Source organism: Neoarius graeffei, chromosome 8, assembly GCF_027579695.1.
Source record: "Neoarius graeffei isolate fNeoGra1 chromosome 8, fNeoGra1.pri, whole genome shotgun sequence".
Classification (NCBI taxonomy): domain Eukaryota; kingdom Metazoa; phylum Chordata; class Actinopteri; order Siluriformes; family Ariidae; genus Neoarius; species Neoarius graeffei.
The window spans coordinates 8,734,466-8,757,354 of record NC_083576.1 but is presented as its reverse complement, the minus strand read 5'-3'; the positions used below and the strand labels follow the sequence as shown (position 1 = coordinate 8,757,354).

The window sequence follows — 22,889 nt, the reverse complement described above, 5'->3', positions numbered from 1 at the left end:
TCTGTGTGGGTTTCCTCCGAGTGCTCCGGTTTCCCCCACAGTCCAAAGACATGTGGTGAGGTTAACATGGGGCAGCCAGGGCCTGAGGTTGGGCTGAAGTGCCCTTGAGCAAAGCACCGAACCCCCAACTGTTCCCCGGGCGCTGTAGCATCGCTGCTCACTGCTCTGAGTGTGTGTGTGTGCTCACTGCTCACTTGTGTGTGTGTGTGTGTTCACTGCTTCAGATGGGTTAAATGTAGAGGAGGAATTTCACTGTGCTTAAGTCTGTGCTTGAGTGTACGTGCGATAAATAAAGTCTTCTTCTTGTCTTCTAATAATAATAAAATTTCACACAACTCACAAACTGAAATGATGGATAAATATGAGACAGATAGAAGTATATTTTTTGATATAGGTTCATATCTTTTACAGTGAATATCCAAAGAGTTTTTTTTTGTTTGTTTGTTTGTTGTGTCGAGTACTTTTGCCCTCTCTTGTTGAAGTTCAGTGACATTATTACGGCCATAGAACACCTTTTACAGTCAACTGAAAATTGCATGCATTACACATTTATTACTGACCGAAGTCTTTACCTCAGAAGGGAATAAAATTATCTCCATCCATCCATTATCTGTAGCCGCTTATCCTATACAGGACTGTGGGCGAGCTGGAGCCTATCCCAGCTGACTATGGGCGAAAGGCGGGGTACATACTCGACAAGTCGCCAGATCATCACAGGGCTGACACATAGAGACAGACAACCATTCACACTCACATTCACACCTACGCTCAATTTAGAGTCACCAGTTAACCTAACCTGCATGTCTTTGGACTGTGGGGGAAACCGGAGCACCCGGAGGAAACCCATGCGGACACGGGGAGAACATGCAAACTCCACACAGAAAGGCCTCCGTTGGCAAATGGGCTCGAGCCCAGAAACTTCTTGCTGTGAGGCGACAGTGCTAACCACTACACCACCGTGCCGCCCCCAACACAACACAATACAATGTCAGTATTTTGTGCACCTGAACAGATTGAATAAATAAATAAATAAATAAATAAATAAATAAAGCAGGTGGTCAGTGTTGTTGATCAGACCTTGAGGTTACATTTGTGCTTCATATCTCAGTAGAACACACCACTGACACGCCCATGTTCCAGGATGGTCACTATAGTGTGTATCGGGTCAAATCTGTCACGAGTTCATTCACTTTTACAGCATTTACATTTACTGATTTGGAATTTTGTTCATACAAGTTAAATTAAGAAGGCGACTAAAATAAACAATAAGGCATTAGTGTAGGCGCACGAGAGTGTACGAGTAAACCACATTTTCCATTCAGTCAGAACATCTTTATCAAGACCTCACTGTGCAACACCAAAACTCAAATATGGAACAATGTGGGGTCGATGTAGGCAGATCAGAATATCATGTGCTCACTGATCATGTCTTTTTTTTTTTTATGACACCCAATCACGTGGCGGCACGGTGGTGTAGTGGTTAGTGCTGTCGCCTCACAGCAAGAAGGTCCCGGGTTCGAGCCCCGTGGCTGGCGAGGGCCTTTCTGTGTGGAGTTTGCATGTTCTCCCCGTGTCCGCGTGGGTTTCCTCCGGGTGCTCCGGTTTCCCCCACAGTCCAAAGACATGCAGGTTAGGTTAACTGGTGACTCTAAATTGACCGTAGGTGTGAATGTGAGTGTGAATGGTTGTCTGTGTCTATGTGTCAGCCCTGTGATGACCTGGCGACTTGTCCAGGGTGTACCCCGCCTTTCGCCCGTAGTCAGCTGGGATAGGCTCCAGCCTGCCTGCGACCCTGTCATTGACATTTACTGATTTGGAATTTTGTTCATACAAGTTAAATTAAGAAGGCGATTAAAATAAACAATAAGGCATTAGTGTAGGTGCACGAGAGTGTACGAGTAAACCACATTTTCCATTCTGTCAGAACATCTTTATCAAGACCTCACTGTGCAACACCAAAACACAAATATGGAACAATGTGGGGTCGATGTAGGCAGATCAGAATATCATGTGCTCACTGATCATGTCTTTTTTTTACGACACCCAATCACGTCATATTCTGGGGCGTGTTCAGTACAGAGCGCCTGGAGTATAAATATAAATCCAAACCCTGCTTCAAGTGCATTCATATTCTGTTCATAAATGAGATACAAACACTGTAGAGGTACGAAGAAATGAAAAATGACTTGTTTGTGGATTTTAATTTTGATCTTCAGCACCATGTGTAAGTAATATGAGTCAATTATTCACATCTAGTTTCATAGACTTAAAAAAAATAAAGTCGATTGAGCTGATTACTCTCAAACACTTTTGTTAGGACTAGGACTGTTTTGGCCTCTAGAGGCCGCTGTTATTTCCTTTTCTTGTCGTGTTTATTTTGGCCTCTAGAGGCCGTCACTGTTCCTGTGTTTTGTGTTTGTGTTAATTGCCTAATTATCTTCACCTGTGTCCTTAATTAGTTTGTCTATTTATACCCCTGAGTTCAGTCCTCTTGTCACGGAGTCTTTGTGCTGTTATGTTTATCTCCAGTTTCCTTTGTACTGTGTTTTTTGATCTTCTTAGCTTTTGTATTTTTGCACTTTGCTTTTCTTTTGGATTATACTCTTTGGTTTTTTTTGTCTTTTGTTTTGCCCTGTATATAGTGTATATAGTTTAAATAAACCTTTTGATTCTTTTTCTACTTCCGCCTCACGCCTCTGCATTTGAGTCATCCCCCTGGTGGCCTAGTGGGGGTTTGCTGGATTATCACACCAACGAACCAGGTTCGAATCCCAGCAAAACCCTAACAGAAAGACTCTGTCATGACCGACTCAGCAGAGGCTGCTTCAACTGTCTACCCGGCCAACCTTCAGGGAATTATGGCAGCTTTGACACGCTTCGGAGCGACCATGGACGCTCATGGACGTACGCTCACCAGCCAACGTGAGGCCCTCGCTCGCCACGAGGAACTGCTTCAGCAAATTGGGAAAACCCTGGCACAGCTGACATCTCTGCCTGCATCTCCTGCTCCTGATCCAGTTCCTGCTCCTGATCCAGCTCCCACTCCTGCTCCAGTGCCTCCTGCAATGCTGCCTTCTTCACCTCGCGAACCCAGCCTTCCTGCACCACAGAGGTATGACGGCAAGCACAGTGAGTGCCGAGAGTTCCTTACCCAGTGTCAACTCACCTTTGAGCTTCAGCCTACCACCTACACTACGGATCGCCGCAAGATTGCCTTTGTGATCACCTTATTAGCTGGTAAGGCGCGAGCCTGGGCTACTGCTATCTGGCAAAGACAGGGACCTGAGTGCTTTGATTTCCAGCTGTTTTCTGAAGAGATGCTTCGGGTCTTCGATCAGGCAGACATCAGTACCGACGCAGCCCGAAAGCTCATGTCCATCCGGCAAGGAGGAAGCGTCGCAGATTACGCCATCTCGTTCCGAACACTCGCAGCAGTAAGTGGATGGAACGAGACTGCCCTGGTGTCAGCCTTCCACCATGGTCTGTCTGACCCCATCAAGGACGGTCTGGCCTCTATTGGATGCCCAAGTGACCTCGAAACCCTCATCTCACATGCTATTCGTCTGGACAACAGGATGAGAGAACGCCACCAAGCCTTGAGCCCCCCCAGCCTCCCTACCTCTACCTGGAGACCGTCTACCTCCTTCAGTGACTGTCCAGAACCCATGCAAGTGGGTCGTACTCGCCTCTCCGCATCTGAGAGGGAGCGCAGAAGGAGGGACAAGTGCTGCATCTACTGTGGCAAGCCTGGTCACTTCCGAGCATCATGTCCCGAACTCTTGGGAAAAGGACCGCCCCGTCCAGCCGAGGGAGGGTTGTGACGGGGCCTACCCTCTCTCCCGGACTCCCTGGCCAAGGAATCTACATCCCGGTCTCCATCTCCTGGGGTGAGTCTGTCCACTCTTGTCAAGCTTTGATAGACTCAGGGGCGGCTGGGAACTTTATGGATATTCACTTCGCCCAAAGCATCAATATTCCGACTGCACCTCTTGAAGTCCCACTGTCTGTGTCTGCCCTCGATGGCCAAGCATTAGGTGATGGAAGAGTCACCCAAGTTACTTCTCCAGTTTTCCTCCAGTCTCAAGGTCACAAGGAAGAAATATCCCTGCACCTGATTCCTTCACCTGAGTTCCCAGTTATTCTAGGCCTTCCTTGGCTTACTCGCCACAACCCTCGCATAGACTGGGTAACAAGCCAGGTTGTGGAATGGGGCCCTGCATGCCATGCCTCTTGTCTGCTCTCTAGCTCTCCTGTGTCTCCTGCCGAGCCCCCTGATCTCACCGAGTTATCTCAAGTTCCCACAGAGTACTGGGATCTCAAGGAGGTATTCAGCAAGAGCAGGGCCGCCGTTCTTCCTCCGCACCGGGCCTACGACTGTGCCATCGACTTGCTCCCTGGGACTACCCCTCCTCGTGGCAGACTGTTTTCACTCTCTCAGCCAGAACGCAAGGCCATGGAGGAATACCTCAAAGATGCCCTGGTCTCTGGGTTTATTCGACCCTCCACTTCACCTGCTGGAGCCGGCTTCTTCTTTGTCGGCAAGAAGGATGGGGGGCTCCGACCATGTATTGATTACAGGGGCCTGAATAAGATCACTGTGCGCAACCGATATCCCCTTCCGCTGATGTCCACAGCTTTCGACCTGCTCCAAGGCGCCACCGTCTTCACCAAGTTGGACCTACGGAACGCATACCACCTCATCCGTATCCGACAGGGAGACGAGTGGAAGACTGCCTTTAACACCCCGTCTGGGCACTACGAATACCAGGTGATGCCCTTCGGACTCACCAACGCACCAGCTGTTTTTCAGGCCCTAATCAACGACGTCTTAAGGGACATGATTAACCTATACGTTTTTGTCTACCTCGACGACATCCTTATCTTTTCCAAGACCGTGCAGGAGCACCGCCACCATGTCCGCCAGGTTCTCCAGAGGCTGCTACAGAACAATCTGTTCGCCAAGGCCCAGAAATGCGAATTTCATGTTCCCGAGGTCTCCTTTCTGGGATTTATTGTACGGACAGGCCAACTCCAAATGGACCCTGCCAAGACCCTGGCCGTCCGGGACTGGCCTACTCCCAAGTCCGTTAAGGAGGTTCAGCGGTTCTTAGGATTCGCTAACTTCTACCGCAAGTTCATCAGGAACTTCAGTTCTGTGGCAGCACCCATGTCAGACCTCACCAAAGGGACAGGTGGATCTTATGGCTGGTCTCCTCAGGCAGAAAAGGCGTTCAAAGACCTCAAGGACCGCTTCTGCACGGCACCCATTCTGGTTCTCCCGGACACCTCCCAACCATTCATCGTGGAGGTGGACGCCTCGGACAGTGGTGTCGGCGCGGTGCTCTCTCAACGTTCGGAAGGAAAGCTGCACCCCTGCGCTTACTTCTCCCACCGCCTGAGTCCTGCTGAGTCCCGGTACGATGTGGGGGATCGAGAACTGCTAGCGGTCAAACTGGCCCTTGAGGAGTGGAGGCACTGGCTGGAGGGAGCACAACATCCATTCCTGGTTTGGACTGACCACAAGAACCTGGAGTACCTCCAGCAAGCCAAGAGACTGAACCCTCGACAGGCTAGGTGGGCCCTGTTTTTCAGTCGGTTTGACTTCACCCTCTCATACCGCCCCGGCTCCAAGAACACCAAACCTGACGCACTGTCCAGACTGTTCTCTGCCACTAACAGGGAGAATGAAGTCGGGCCTATTATCCCTGTGTCCCGGATTGTGGCCCCTGTCCGCTGGGGTATTGAGGAGGCTGTCCGACGAGCCCAACGCCAGGACCCCGGTCCTGGGACGGGGCCACCAGGCCTCTTGTACGTCCCACATCAAGCCCGGGCCAAGGTTCTCCAGTGGGGTCACTCTTCCCCTCTCACCGCCCACCCGGGAGCTCGGAGGACCCTGGACTTCCTGAAAAGACGCTTCTGGTGGCCTAACATGGAGAAGGAAGTAAGGTCATTTGTCCTGTCCTGTGAGGTTTGCACCAGAACCAAGAACCCACGACAGCGTCCCCAGGGTCTCCTGCATCCTCTGACCATTCCCCGGCGTCCCTGGTCCCACGTGGCAGTCGACTTTATCACGGGTCTCCCTGAGTCACAAGGTAACACGGTCATTTTGGTCTTAGTTGACAGATTCTCCAAGGCCTGCCGCTTCATACCACTGTGCAAACTCCCCTCTGCTCTTGAAACTGCGAAACTTTTGTTTAATCATGTCTTCCGAGTCTTTGGTCTTCCACAGGACATCGTCTCAGACCGAGGGCCCCAGTTCTCCTCCCGAGTGTGGCACGGGTTCTGCAAGGTCATCGGAGCCACTGCCAGCCTCTCCTCTGGGTTTCACCCACAGTCCAATGGTCAGACGGAGAGGCTCAACCAGGACCTGGAAACCACCCTGCGAGGCCTGGCTATGGATAACCCGACATCGTGGAGCACCTGGCTGCCATGGGCGGAGTACGCCCACAACACCCTGCAGTCATCGGCCACCAAGCTGTCGCCATTCCAGTGCCAATTCGGGTTCCAGCCACCTCTGTTCCCGGACCAGGAGGAGGACGCGGGGGTGCCCTCGGTCAACCAATATGTGAGACGGTGTCGCAAGACCTGGAGCAAGGTCAGGAAGACCCTCATACAGACCTCCAGAACCAACCAGACTCAGGCCAACCGCCATAGAAGACCTGCACACACTTTCCGCCCTGGGCAGCGTGTTTGGCTGTCCACTAAGGACCTTCCACTGCGGGTGGAGAACCGCAAGCTTGCTCCTCGCTACATTGGCCCCTTCAAGGTGGTGCGCAGGGTGAACCCTGTCTCCTACCGGCTCCAGTTGCCCCGGACTCTGAGGATCAACCCCACTTTCCATGTTTCCCTGTTACGGCCCGTACTGACGTCTACGTATGCCCCTGCCCCTAGGAACCCCCCACCCCCCCGCATCTTCCAGGGGCAGACTGTGTTCACTGTGAATCGCCTGCTTGACTCCCGCCGGGTCCGCGGCGGGTTGCAATATCTGGTGGACTGGGAGGGCTATGGTCCTGAGGAGCGCTGCTGGGTTCCTGCTCGGGATGTCCTTGATAAAGAACTATGTCGGGACTTCCATTCGGCCCATCCGGATCGCCCTGGGAACGTCAGGAGACGCTCCTAGAGGGGGGGGTCCTGTTAGGACTAGGACTGTTTTGGCCTCTAGAGGCCGCTGTTATTTCCTTTTCTTGTCGTGTTTATTTTGGCCTCTAGAGGCCGTCACTGTTCCTGTGTTTTGTGTTTGTGTTAATTGCCTAATTATCTTCACCTGTGTCCTTAATTAGTTTGTCTATTTATACCCCTGAGTTCAGTCCTCTTGTCACGGAGTCTTTGTGCTGTTATGTTTATCTCCAGTTTCCTTTGTACTGTGTTTTTTGATCTTCTTAGCTTTTGTATTTTTGCACTTTGCTTTTCTTTTGGATTATACTCTTTGGTTTTTTTTGTCTTTTGTTTTGCCCTGTATATAGTGTATATAGTTTAAATAAACCTTTTGATTCTTTTTCTACTTCCGCCTCACGCCTCTGCATTTGAGTCATCCCCCTGGTGGCCTAGTGGGGGTTTGCTGGATTATCACACCAACGAACCAGGTTCGAATCCCAGCAAAACCCTAACAACTTTGTGAAGCTGTTTATGTTGAAGGATCTCCTGATGTGATTTTTAATAACATTTTATATTTATTGGTTTAAGAAATGTATTCATTACTTAATTAATGTGTTTTTTTTTCTAGATCCAGTCCAACCTGGTAGACGCTGGGTTGCTGCACAATCCCTCACAGAGTCAGGAGTTTATCAGCCTGATAAAGAGCTCAGTGTGGATATCGGAGACTCGGCGACTCTGCAGTGTTGTATTTCTGAAAATGTAATTGGGATAATCGCCTGGTTTAAGCAACCGAACAGACAAAAACCTCAGATTATAGTCACGGTGTATAAAAGTGGGGGAGAAACATTTTACAATGAATCCCAAAAGTCACGTTTCCAAATAGAAAGATCTCCGAACTGCTTCAATATTAAATTTTTAAACACCTTTCATTCTGATGAAGCCATGTACTACTGTGCACTGACGACACCCAACCTTGTGTTTGGAAATGGAACTTATTTAAAAATTAAAGGTAGGATTTCCACTAAACTTTCTTAAACTCCTGGTATAATGTCGTGATATTTTTCCTTATTATCATTAACATGTTCAACCTGGAAGACAAATAATCCTGAAGTAGTGAAATGTTCACTGTGTTTTCTTCTTCAACTACACTGAGTTACAGACTTTTAGTCAGTGAATGATGATAAATGTTTCCAGGTGAACATGTTACTATTGAATCAGAAACATCTAAACCAGCTCTGGGTGATAATTCAGTGGGCTGTGAACCAACACTGCATGGAAACAGCACGAACATGAACACACAAGAGAAAACAGGTCAGATGCCTGATAATTCACTATTAATTAATCATCCTTAATTCATAATATAGTGAAATAACATTCTCAGAAGTGACCAGATCTCTCCACTCCTCAGTGCTCGGTTTGGGAACGGCTTTGGGTTTGTGTGTGCTTCTGATTTTCTGTCTCATTTATTTCATACTGAGGAGAAGAAAATGGGATAAAAGTAAGTGTTTCTGTGATCAGATAAAAATTCCAGTGACTTTTATTCCTATCAAAGACACTAATGTGTGTTTCTGTATTAATAGTAAACGCTTCTGTAGAAAATTCTCCAGGAATGAATCAGGTACGTGTGCAATAAAAATAGCACTGGTTTTTATTCTATTATATACTCTATATTTTAATCTTGTTGTTTTTAATGTAGATATCACTATGTCTCCTTTATTTACTCATTAGTCTACATGTGAAATGTTGCTCCATTCAGATATTTTTCCTGATAATGTTCTCGATGTCATTTATACAGTCAGTTTGATCAGATTTCACAACAATCCCCAGCTTTTATGTTTAATGTTGATGAACATTAACTGTGTAGTGAGTGTGTATCGTGCAGTTCCACAGATTGTCTGGTTTTTACTGTGAGCTGAAATTCTTATTTTGTTTTTGCTTTATTCTTAATATTTTTAAAGGAATCTGAAGCTGAAACACTGAATTATGCAGCTGTGCATTTCTCTAAGAGGAAACCCAAAGCTGAAACAAAGAAATCTGGTTCATCAGATGAGTGTGTGTACGCTGATGTGAATAAAACTGCACGCTGTAACATAAATGATTCATAATAAACGGAGAAACACATGGCAGAAGCAGTGAAAATGTTTTAGCAGGTTAAATATCTCGACTGTGTGTAAATTTATTCCATATTTTTCATTACAAGCTTATAATCCCTCAAAGATTATTAAACTATTGTAAAATATTTTTGCTCGTTTCAGCTGGACAGATAATTGATCTGCTGACTGATGAACGGATTTCTAGAAGCAAAATGACTGTATTTGGTGAAAATACAAAAAGAAAAGAAAAAACAACATCAACAACAACAAAAGCTGATAATATTTAAATTTGTTCACAATAATTGCATAATAATACATATTAAATAAATTTGCCCGTAATCATGATATTTTTATTCACTCTTACTAAACGTTCTTTATCCCCTTCAGACTTTATTTTTTTCTACTGAGCAAGAAAATGTTTCCACAGCTGATTTTACTTTTCTTCAAAGTTGAAATGAAGTCCGAATATTTATTTTTTGCCAACTCATATTTTTATTATTTTTTTTCTTGTCCATTACAATGGACACCAGGACTAAATGAACATAAAATATCAAGAAACCTTCAGAACAAATTGGCGTATTATTTAAGGAACATTTAATATTATTTTCATATATAATTATTTATAATTATCTCATCTCATTATCTCTAGCCACTTTATCCTTCTACAGGGTTGCAGGCAAGCTGGAGCCTATCCCAGCTGACTACGGGCGAAAGGCGGGGTACACCCTGGACAAGTCGCCAGGTCATCACAGGGCCGACACATAGACACAGACAACCATTCACACTCACATTCACACCTACGGTCAATTTAGAGTCACCAGTTAACCTAACCTGCATGTCTTTGGACTGTGGGGGAAACCGGAGCACCCGGAGGAAACCCACGCGGACACGAGGAGAACATGCAAACTCCACACAGAAAGGCCCTCGCCGGCCCCGGGGCTCGAACCCGGACCTTCTTGCTGTGAGGCGACAGCGCTAACCACTACACCACTGTGCCGCCCTATTTATAATTATTTAAATAATATTTTACATTATTATATTATATATGCATTGAACCAATTTCAGTTTTGTACAAAGCACAGCTGAATGTTGCATTTGTCCCCAAAGACTTTTAATTTTTTTTTTAATATACATATATACTGTAGATCCTCTTGCATCTGGTAGCTTCTGTCTTGTCATCATAATTCGGCATGTGGTCCACCATGTCAAACTGTACTTCAGGTCGGAGGCTTATATCCTGATCATGTTTGGGTTGATGGACGTGAACTGGCTCAGGAGACGTGCTGGACCTTCCATGTTTCACCCCCACTGGTTTTTCCACTCTCACAAGACATTCATTTAGAAATGAAGGAGATCCAGGATGGTAGTGAAAGGCCTACAATGCTATTTAATCTCTTCCTTCCTGGTAACTGTTAGATCCTCATGCTCCTCTGTCCCTACACTGTCTTCTACCTCAACCTCAGCTGCTACCTCAAATTCTTCTGGCATTCAATGACAGTGAAACCTCTCCGTTGTCATTGTCCCTCTCTGAAACCAATAAAACATCATCTTTAACTCACTTTACTCCCTTACTCCTGGTCTCATCTGCCTCATTTCCTGAATCCAAGCAGTCAAGATCAGTCAAGCATCACATTTGTGGGGTCGATTAAATGCTCAAAATGGCCAGAAAAATGTCTTGACTATATTTTCTATTCATTTTACAACTTATGGTGGTAAATAAAAGTTCTCCATTTATCAGAAGTTCAAGAAAGTCTATGATTTTATACTCTAAAAGTACATCATTATAAAAAAATACTTTGATGATGATTAATATATTGTCAAACTACATTTTAGCTCTGAAAAGCTTCCAGAAATTCACAGCCTGGTATACGAACACTAAATCATCAAGCTCCTGCTGTTGTCTTTCAGCACCTGAAGTCCATTGTGATGGACATTAAACTTAAATCCTGTGCTTTAGAGCTTTGAAATATATTCAAGTTAACTTTAAATACAATCACTTGATAAGATTAAGATTATATTTAGGGCAAATATATTACACTACCATAGACATACATTAATATTGAAAGGTGAGAAAGGTGCTTGGCTCCTCCTCCTGTCCACATGGTGAGCCACGCTTGTCTTGTGTGATGGCTGAAACTTTCTGAGAGCAAGTTACAGCTCATAACTTCATTGTGATTGGATAATCAGGAACCAATCAGTGACCAAGCATTATTACCCCGCCCACGATGGAGTCAGTGGGGCAAAGTATTGTAATCAGTGCGGTTTGTGTGTGTGTGTGTGTGTGTGTGTGTGTGTGTTAACTATCTAGCGTCTAGAAGGTTGCACCGATTGACTTCAAATTTTCAGAGTAGGTCGGCAATGATTCGTAGATTACCTGATTAAATTTGGGGGTGATCGGGTCAAGGTGAAGGTCAAGATCACAGGAAAGGTCAACCTTTCGATCAAAATAACATTTTCCATTATAACTCAAAAATGGTTGCCGATAGACAGATGTTTATTATTATGAGCATATAGGAACTCCCATATGGCCTTTCATTTGGCACCATGATCTTTGACCTTGAGTGACCATGAAAGATCAAACTCAAGCTCACGAATTTTCAGAGGACCCTTGCTGCTCCTTCTTCTTCTTCTTCTTCTTCTTCTTCTTCTTCTTCTTCCTCTTCTTATTATTATTATCCTTCCTTCAAAATATTTATTAACAATCAATTACATAAAAATGTGAATCTTTATATGACTTTAAGAAATGTGATACACTCCTGCTGTGTTTTGTCCAGATGTTTTAGTTGTCTGTTTTTTTTAATTCTGTATTTTGCAGAAGGCACACAAGTGTAAAAATAAATAAATAAATAAATAAATATATAAATAAATAAATGCACGGTGGTGTAGTGGTTAACAATGTCAACTCACAGCAAGAATGTTCTGGATTCAAGCCCAGCAGCTGACGGGAGCCTTTCTGTGTGGAGTTTGCATGTTCTCCCCGTGTCTGTGTGGGTTTCCTCCGCGTGCTCCGGTTTCCCCCACAGTCCAAAGACATGTGGTGAGGTTAACATGGGGCAGCCAGGGCCTGAGGTTGGGCTGAAGTGCCCTTGAGCAAGGCACCGAAACCCCAACTGTTCCCCGGTATCACGCTTCCTGGCTCACCCTCCATCTGCCTCAACCTGCAGGACTCCAGTTCCCATAATCCCCCTCTCACACCAGTCACTACCAAATGCACTCTGTCATCCAATCCAGAACCATTTCCTAGGAGTGGTTCACCTGAGTTCTAATCACAAGCACCTGTACCTTTTTGTTTTTGTCTGTATTTATACCCCTTTGTCTGTTTTGGTCTTTGCACAGTATTGCCTTCACTTTTTGTAAGCCTACTGAGCGTTATTGTACTGATTGTTTCTTTGTGTATGACCCTTTTTGCCTTCTGGATTTTCCCACTTAGCCCCGCCCTTGTGTTTGACTGCCCTTTTCTCTTGATCCCCGGTTTCTTGATCTTTGCCTGTTTTCTGATTATGATTTGCCTAGCCCTTGTGTTTAGATTGCCCGTATCCTCTGATTCCCGATTCTTTGACTCTCACCGCCTCTTTTCTGACCATGATTTGTCTCGCGGGCGGCACGGTGGTGTAGTGGTTAGTGCTGTCGCCTCACAGCAAGAAGGTCCGGCTTCAAGCCCCGTGGCCGGCGAGGGCCTTTCTGTGTGGAGTTTGCATGTTCTCCCCGTGTCCACGTGGGTTTCCTCTGGGTGCTCCGGTTTCCCCCACAGTCCAAAGACATGCAGGTTAGGTTAACTGGTGACTCTAAATTGACCGTAGGTGTGAATGTGAGTGTGAATGGTTGTCTGTGTCTATGTGTCAGCCCTGTGATGACCTGGCGACTTGTCCAGGGTGTACCCCGCCTTTCGCTCGTAGTCAGCTGGGATAGGCTCCAGCTTGCCTGCGACCCTGTAGAACAGGATAAAGCGGCTAGAGATAATGAGATGAGATGAGATGAGATTTGTCTTGCCCTTGTTACTATTTTGGATCTCTCGGTATTGATCTGGCCTGGCTTTTGCACTTTATTTCTGATTGGCCTGTTCTCATTAACAGCCTGAGTTCATTTATAATCCGCGAGCGTCTGGTCTGTCACAGCTGCGTTACACCTGGGCGCTGTAGCATCGCTGCCCATTGCACTGGGTGTGTGTGTGTGTGCACTCACTGCTCACTTGTGTGTGCATGTGTGTGTGTTCACTGCTTCAGACGGGTTAAATGCACTGTGTTTAAGTCTGTACTTGAGTGGACGTGTGATAAATCAAGGCTTCTATTATGAGCATATAGGAACTCCCATATGTCCTTTCATTTGGCACCATGATCTTTGACCTTGAGTGACCATGAAAGGTCAAACTCAGTGTCATGGGTTTTCAAAGGGGAATAACTTTAAAATGGTTCATGATAGCCAGATGTTTACCTTTATCAACATATAAGAAGTCCCATATGGGCTTTGAGTTGCCATCATGATCTTTGACCTTGAGTGACCTTGAAAGTTCAAACTCAAGGTCATGGGTTTTCAAAGGGCTATTACTTAACACTGATGGAGTTTAAATTTTCAGGGTACCGGTAGGTGAGTAATAGTCTTTAGATTACCTGATTAAATTTTGGAGGGTGATTGGGTCAAGGTCACCGGAAAGGTCAAAAGTGTTTTTTTTTGCAATAACTTTCTTTAAATTCATCATTTTGACTTCAAACAAAACCAAAATGTGCATGTTTCAATTCTGCTTCCAACTATATGCTGCATGATGGGGTAGCTTGGACAGGCTCTGTAGTTGTTGGGGGTTAAATGCCAGGGGGGTCAAGTTCATCAGTCAAAATAAAATATTTTCCATTATAACCAGTGTTGGGCACGCTACTTTCAAAAAGTAATTAGTTATAGTTACTAGTTACTTTTCCCAAAAAGTAAGTGAGTTAGTAACAAAGTTACTTTGTCATAAAAGTAACTAATTACCAGGGAAAGTAATTATTCCGTTACATTTTGTGTTACCCCCCCCCCAAAAAAAAATCAAATTCAATTAGTGTAATCATAATAAAAGTGAATGTTAAATGTGTTTAATGACTGAAATGGACACTTAACAGAACCAATTAGTAACGTTATCTACACTATATTAATATTTTTGTGGGATAATGTGAGATAAGACATCTATCAAATTTAATATATTTTTGTAGTTATTAAAATTATGTTACTAATTACTGGCCACTGACGAGGACAAATGCTTTGTTGCTCGACATAATGTGCATTGCACGTAGACATTTTTGCCTTTTATTTCAAGTAATGAAAAGTAATGGCTGTATTTCCAATGTGAAAACGCAGTGTTGGGCTGACCGCTCACCAACGCTCTGTCTTCTGATTAAAAGTGTGCGCAGTAGTGCAGTAGGCGGAGCCTACCTACGTATGCTGTCCAAATCTACTCTGATTGGCTTACTATGCCGTTGTCTCGCATCTCGCCGCCCCACACTAAAGCAGAGGAAAGAAAGGCTGAACGAGCAGCGTGCCAGATGAGAAAATACAAGTAATGCATAGTATTTTATTGTAAGTAACGGGAACGGCATTATAACGATGTCAAAAGTAATTAGTTAGATTACTCGTTACTAAAAAAAGTAACGCTCTTAGTAACGCCGTTTATTTCTAACGCCGTTATTCCCATCACTGATTATAACTCAAAAATGGTTGTCGATATACAGATGTTTACTATTATGAGCAGATAGGAACTCCCATATGGCCTTTCATTTGGCACCATCTTTGGCCTTGAGTGACCTTGAAAGGTCAAACTCTAGGTCATGGGTTTACAAAGGGCTATAACTTTAAACTGGTTCATGATAGCCAGATGCGTACTAAAAAGTGCACTCCTGCCACTGCCTTCTTGGTGATGGACCCATAGCTGGACCCCAGGCAGGTGCTACCAATCCTCCAGGTTAGAGTGGACCTGGGAGCAATGGTGCTTAAGGAGTAACTCCACTTTTCCCAATAATCAAGTCCTCCTGGACCTGAGACTCACCACTGGTTGCAGTTTAAAGTCATACCCAGGACTATTAGGAACAGTTACACTGACAGTGACCCCTGTGCCCTTTTGGAGGACAGAGAACATAAATTATGAGGGGGAAAGTTGGGTTCTGTATTAATATTATCATGTAAGCCATTGTTAAATAATAACTGTCTAATAAATCAAAAATACATTACAAGTGTTCAAGACCCATCCCTCTAACATGAGCTTTTATTGTCTTTTAAATTTGTTGTGTCTCTTATTGATAAAATCTACTGTTTTACAATAATAAACGCCCCCCTGAAATGCTGAAATTCAAATGCCAGACACCCTTCTTTGGCCCAGATAACCGTTACTATTGAGGCAAGTGTTTATCAGAGGTGGGTAGAGTAGCCAACAATTGTACTCAAGTAAGAGTATTGTTACTTTAGAATAATATTACTCAAGTAAAAGTAAAAAGTAGTCGTCCAATTAATTACTTGAGTAAGAGTAAAAAGTACTAAGTGAAAAAACCACTCAAGTACTGAGTAACTGCCGAGTAACTTTTGTTTATTGATCAGGATGTCATAACAGGCAGAGATTTCATATATATTTCACACAAACTGTGTGTGTGTAGTTCTGTGTATTAACAATAACAACAAGAAGCTCGAGGCAGTCTGCACATAAACCATAACACTGTGTGCGCGTGCACGTTCACTCCGTGAAGTGACTGTTCAGCTTTAACAGCAGCTGGCTCTCAATTTTGCACTGTGAAGCTGTGACCTTTTAGCCGTGAACAGGTGAAAACAATAATAAATTAAATATTAATTAATTAAATCTTTACAAAGTAACATAATAACAAAACAATGGGTAGAGGTTACAAAGAAAAAGAAGAAAAAGGCTGTCTGCACATAAAACATAACACTGTGTGTGGGTGTGTGTGCAGGGCCGCTGACAGCTTTGGCTGGGCCTGGGACAAAATGCTCTGAATGGGCCCCCCCCCCCGGGCCAACCTACACACCCACCTCTCTTATCCCAGTCTCTACTCACTCCAACCCTTAAATGACAGGTATTCAAAAAGGTATTCCTAAACTCGTGGATAGTCTACTATAATCACGCGATTGGGGTGCTCTTGAAGGAGCAGCGATGGACGGGGGATTTCGGGCAGGGCTGGGGGCGAACATAGTATACTGTGCGTGCGTACTGTCCAGTGTGAAAAGCAGAGAAGAACACATCGCTCGAGAAACGGCGGGATATGATTGCGGGCTAATGTGAATATTCTTAGCTTCAATCAGATATATGAAACACAATGTTATTAAGCTGTTGTGGTTATGAAATGATTCAATGCCCTGTGCGTTTGATATGGTGTTCAGTGTGACTTGCTCTCCCCTCGTTTGTAACATGAATTGCGTGCCGCGCGTGCCTTGGTTGGGGTTACTTTACGGGGCTGGAAAAAGTTGGCTGTGTCTTACCTGGCTCAGCTGCCCCACTGCCTTTGCGAGTACCTGCTGCATCATCTGAATCTTTTTTAAAATATTTATGCAGTGAGCCCCTGAGTCTCTTGGTTTCTTCCTCTCTTTTTCTCTTTTCTGTGCTCCTGACTTGTGCATGTTGGCAAATGGCACGCACGCTGATTGTCGAAGCGCTATGATCGAACGATGTCATTTTTTTCCCCTTAATCAAAGAGTCAGACCAAACCATTTTTGCATTAGGCGTGGTAAGGGGTTCTTGACGCCTTTTTCAAAGACAATAAAGGCAAAAGATCTAGAATTCATTTATTGAATGCAAATATAGCACATTTCTCCCCCAAATCAACAAATTTTGAAATGAAATAAAATTATTTAATCGCAACTTCATGAGAGCCCAGTTCTGGGCCCTCCCCATTCCTGGGCCCGGGACAACATACCCGTTTGTCCCCCCCTGTCGGCGGGCCTGTGTGTGTGTGTGTGTGTGTGTGTGCGCGCGCGTGCATGTTCACTCCGTGAAGTGACTGTTCAGCTTTAACAGCAGCTGAACATCACACGTAATATCTCCTCGTACAAAAAAGACTGGAAATAATCCTGTAAGATGCGATCTACGATTTTAATCCATTCATCTCCCAAAAAGTTGTTTACTGGCTCCATCTTGCAGAGGAGTTAGCAAGTGGAAGTAACAAGCAGAAAGGTTGCTAACTAGCTGCCAGTGCCCAGCTTGGCTGGGTGGTGGTGGGGATTGCTAGCAAGCGGTCAAGCTAACAAGCTAATGCCCTTCCTTCTGTGAACAAGCACTTGTAGACAAATAATAAAACAAATCTCACAGAAAAAAAAACACCTAAAGTCTTCACAAATCCCTCTAATCCACAACAAATACAGTAGCTTGAAAAATGGAGATTTCACAAACGATATGTTATGCGTTTTGTTATTTAGTAAGTTTTCACCAGTCTTCCATTCCCAGTTTGTGACCAGAGCCGTGTACAACTGTAACGCTATTGAGGAGCTGACATTAGGCGAGCAACCTTATTTTCATGAGCATTTTTTGGTTTCACATCAATAAAAAGTGATTGTTAGGAAGATTTTTTGTAGTTTTATTTCTTGGTTCTCTGGTGTGTGTGTGTGTTATCTTGCCGTCTGAGGCCGCAGTGCGTCAATACATTTCGACAAAACAATGTATTTTACAGTTATTTATGATGTTACAACAGGGCTAACGTCTGCCTACGAAGACAGCCAAAAGCACACAGCCTACTTACCGCAATGTGTTTCCTCAAATTCGACGTTGAGTTTTTATAAGCTGAAACATCCACTGGTTTGGGGAGACACACGTGACACCGCATAACATAACTATTATTTTTTGTTGTTTGGAGAGTGAACATGGTTTGTATGTGTGGCCAGGGGTGTGCCTCTTCGGCTTGATGAGAAATGCTGGCTGCTGTCTCTGCCATTTTTCTTCTGCTTCCGGGCTCTTTTCCACCTGGACTGCTCTTGCCGCGGGAATTTTGTGTGCGGGCGTGCGCGGCGGCTTGGCTCTGTTTGATTGGCGAAACGGAGTTAAACCATAGCTCCTCCCACTATGGCTCTGGCTGCTACATGTGATCGGTGAGATGCGGTCATGTGACAGAGCCTCTGCTGGAAGTCTCGACAAAACATAAACAAACAGACCGCATCGCACGGATCAATAAAAATAAAGTAGCGAGTAATGAGCAGAATATAGCCCAGTGTAACGGAGTGAAAGTACCGCTTCTTCTTCGCAAATATACTCAAGTAAAAGTAAAAAGCATGCTGCATTAAAACTACTCTTACAAGTACAATTAATCCAAAAAGTTACTCAAGTAAATGTAATGGAGTAAATGTAGTGCATTACTACCCACCTCGGGTGTTTATTCAGATTAAAATAGCAGTTATAGTGAGATGTGAGTGTAGGCTCATGTGAGAATTCATGTGAACCACATTTTCCATTCTATTCTTTTTGATATCTCTGCTGACCACCAAAACACCAAGAGAGAAAAATGTGGGGGAGATGTAGGTAGATAAGAATATCATATGCTTGCTTAATATCTCACTTTTTTTTCTTTCTAGGGCCAATGTCGTCACATTCTGGGATGTGCTCAGTACGGCCCGCCTATAGTATAAATATAAATTCAAACTGCGCTTGAAGCACATTCATACTCTGTCCTTAAACGAGATACAAACTCTGTGTAATTTTTAAGAACTGAAAAATGACTGGTTTCTGGATTTTAGTTTTGATCTCCGGCATCATGTGTAAGTAATACGCACAATTTTCATCATGTAAACATATTCATATACTGTACTGTAGTTATTCATCTGTTTGACTGAGAACTTGGATCAACCAAAACTCACTAAAGTAAAAACAAATTGTTCGATAATAATAATAATAATAATAATAATAATAATAATAATAATAATTTGGACCCAAAGTTTTGAGGAATATTTAAAGGAATTATTCTAAGAAATTAAATTACGAGCCTTATGTTAAATTGTTGAATTTGTTTTTTAAAAATAAATCTCTTTGGGGTCTGTGTAATTTATTATAAAGTTAAACAGATCCCTGTTTGCAAAATCTTTGCGAAGCTCAGCATTAAGGTGATGTTTAATGCATAATAAAATCTGAATCACATTCTTTACTGAATTAATGTTTGTTTTTCTAGATGCAGTCCAGTCTGGTAGACGCTGGGTTACTGCACAATCCTCAGTGCCACAAGTTTATCAGTCTGAAAAAGAGCTCAGTGTGGATATCGGAGCCTCAGCGAGTCTGGATTGTTGTATTTTTGGAACAAAAGACAGAGAAATGATCTTTTTTAAGCAACAAAACAGAAAACAGCCTCAAATAATTGTCAGATTCTTTAAAGCTTCTGGAGAAAAGTTTTACAATGAATTCCAAAATCCTCGTTTCCAGATTAAACAATATGGAAACTGCTTCAATCTGACCATTTCAAACACCACGCTGTCTGATGAAGCCGTGTACTACTGTGCACTCGTGTTTCCCTCTGGAACTTCTTTAAAATTTAAAGGTAGGATTTCTACTGAAATGAATAATTTGTTGGTTAAATGTAGAAACGTTTCATTCTTCATTACTGTTAGTGTGTGAAGGAGTGAAATGTTCACTGTGTTTGGTAACTTTAACAACACGGCATTCAGGGTTTATTTTTAGTCCGTGATTCATGATAAATGTTTACAGGTCAGAGTTTTACCACTGAATCAGAAACATCGAAACCAGCTCTGTGTGATCACAACACGAACATGAACACACAAGAGAAAACAGGTCAGATGCTGTATAATTATGTTTTAATGCATTAATCTGAAAATCATAATGAATGATTTGTCTAAATTATGATTTTTTTTAGATGTTATTTTTTGGACTAATGTAATTTTCATTGTGTTTGATGCCCATTCAGAAGTGACCAGATCTCTCCACTCCTCAGTGCTCGGTTTGGGAACGGCTTTGGGTTTGTGTGCACTTCTGATTTTCTGTCTCATTTATTTCATACTGAGGAGAAGAAAATGGGATAAAAGTAAGTGATTCTATGATCAGATAATTATGACTTCAGTTCACTTCTGTCACTAATCGGCTTTTGTTCCATATTAATAGTGAAGGCTTCAACAGAAGGTTCAGCAGGAACGAGGGAGGTGAGTCTGTAGATTACAGGTGATATAGTATTTATATACTCTTTTGTAATTCTGGTTAAATGTCGATGTGTCCTTTAGTTCTGGAGAAATCTCACCTCCAATCACATTTCCTGACTCATTCATCCTCTTTATATGCTGCTACATTCATCTCATCTCATCTCATTATCTCTAGCCGCTTTATCCTTCTACAGGGTCGCAGGCAAGCTGGAGCCTATCCCAGCTGACTACGGGCGAAATGCGGGGTACACCCTGGACAAGTCGCCAGGGTCATCACAGGGCTGACACATAGACACAGACAACCATTCACACTCACATTCACACCTACGCTCAATTTAGAGTCACCAGTTAACCTAACCTGCATGTCTTTGGACTGTGGGGGAAACCGGAGCAAACCCACGCGGACACGGGGAGAACATGCAAACTCCACACAGAAAGGCCCTCGCCGGCCCTGGGGCTCGAACCCAGGACCTTCTTGCTGTGAGGCGACAGCGCTAACCACTACACCACCGTGCCGCCCCTGCTACATTCATTCAGTGCTAATTATAATGGTTTAGATTTAAGATTCACTCACATTATACAAACCACTGACACGCTGTATCCCATCTGTTACTCTGGACTATTTATTTATTTATTTATTTATTTATTTATTTATTTCTCTTTCCCAGGACTCTCATGTCGACTCCTGGACTTACGCAGCTTTACAGTTTCCCAAGAAGGGAAGTGGAGTTTGTTTCTCAGACAAGTTGGTGTACTCTGAAGTGATGTATATGAAACTGTAAAATATTATGCAATTGCTTCTTCTTCTTCTTCTTCTTCTTCTTCTTCTTCTTCCCTCAAAGTGATTATTAACAATCAATTACATAAAAACCACAAATCTGTACATGACTTTAATCACTTCACACATGTAATAAATGTGATACACTCGTGTTGTGTTTTGTACAGATTTTTTTGTCGCCTGTTTTTTTATTCTGTCTTTTGCAGAAGGCACACAAGTCTGGAAATAAATAAATATATAAATAAATAAATGCACGGTGCTGTAGTGATTAGCTCTGTCACCTCACAGCAAGAAGGTTCTGGGTTCGAGCCCAGTGGCCGATGGGGTCCTTTCTGTGTGGAGTTTGCACGTTCTCCCTGTGTCTGTGTGGGTTTCCTCCGAGTGCTCCGGTTTCCCCCACAGTCCAAAGACATGTGGTGAGGTTAACATGGGGCAGCCAGGGCCTGAGGTTGGGCTGAAGTGTCCTTGAGCAAAGCACCGAACCCCCAACTGTTATTTACTTCTCATCTCATTATCTCTAGCCGCTTTATTCTGTTCTACAGGGTCGCAGGCAAGCTGGAGCCTATCCCAGCTGACTACGGGCGAAAGGCGGGGTACACCCTGGACAAGTCGCCAGATCATCGCAGGGCTGACACATAGACACAGACAACCATTCACACTCACATTCACACCTACGCTCAATTTAGAGTCACCAGTTAACCTAACCTGCATGTCTTTGGACTGCAGAGGTGGAAAAACTGGCTTGACAAAGTAAAAGTCCTGTTTAGGTTTTCCTTCTGCCTGTGCTCTCAACACAGGTGATTTTACCAATTAGCTCATCAACCTGGCTTAGGGGATGTGGTAATTAGGATCAGCTGGTTCATTGAATTGGCTGGAGCAAAAATGTGGCACGGTTTTTACACCTCTGTTGGAAACGGGAGCACCCAGAGGAAACCCACGTGGACAACATGCAAACTCTGCACAGAAAGGCCCTCGCCGGCCACGGGCCTCAAACCCAGAACCTTCTTGCTATGAGGCGACAGTGCTAACCACTACACCACCGTGCCGCCCCCAACACAACACAATGTCAGTATTTTGTGCACCTGAACAGATTAAATAAATAAATAAATAAATAAATCAATAAGCAGGTGGTCAGTGTTGTTGATCAGACCTTGAGGTTACATTTGTGCTTCATAACTCAGTAGAACACAACACTGACACACCCATGTTCCAGGACGGTCACTATAGTGTGTATCGGGTCAAATCTGTCACGAGTTCATTCACTTTTACAGCATTTACATTTACTGATTTGGAATTTTGTTCATACAAGTTAAATTAAGAAGGCGACTAAAATAAACAATAAGGCATTAGTGTAGGTGCACGAGAGTGTACGAGTAAACCACATTTTCCATTCTGTCAGAACATCTTTGTCAAGACCTCACTGTGCAACACCAAAACACAAATATGGAACAATGTGGGGTCGATGTAGGCAGATCAGAATATCATGTGCTCACTGATCATGTCTTTTTTTTTTTTTATGACACCCAATCACGTGGCGGCACGGTGGTGTAGTGGTTAGCGCTGTCGCCTCACAGCAAGAAGGTCCGGGTTCGAGCCCCGTGGCTGGCGAGGGCCTTTCTGTGCGGAGTTTGCATGTTCTCCCCGTGTCCGCGTGGGTTTCCTCCGGGTGCTCCGGTTTCCCCCACAGTCCAAAGACATGCAGGTTAGGTTAACTGGTGACTCCAAATTGAGCGTAGGTGTGAATGTGAGTGTGAATGGTTGTCTGTGTCTATGTGTCAGCCCTGTGATGACCTGGCGACTTGTCCAGGGTGTACCCCGCCTTTCGCCCT

General features: G+C 44.0%; 1 protein-coding gene across 1 annotated transcript; it reads left to right on the top strand.

The window, feature by feature from the left end:
* Positions 1–2,220: 2,220 nt before the first annotated feature.
* LOC132890366 (uncharacterized) lies at positions 2,221–9,200 on the top strand. The gene is made up of 6 exons (XM_060927173.1): positions 2,221–2,224; positions 7,724–8,104; positions 8,290–8,406; positions 8,504–8,599; positions 8,676–8,719; positions 9,054–9,200. The coding sequence occupies exons 1-6, from the start codon at positions 2,221–2,223 to the stop codon at positions 9,198–9,200; spliced, it is 789 nt and encodes a 262-aa protein (XP_060783156.1).
* Positions 9,201–22,889: the final 13,689 nt, after the last annotated feature.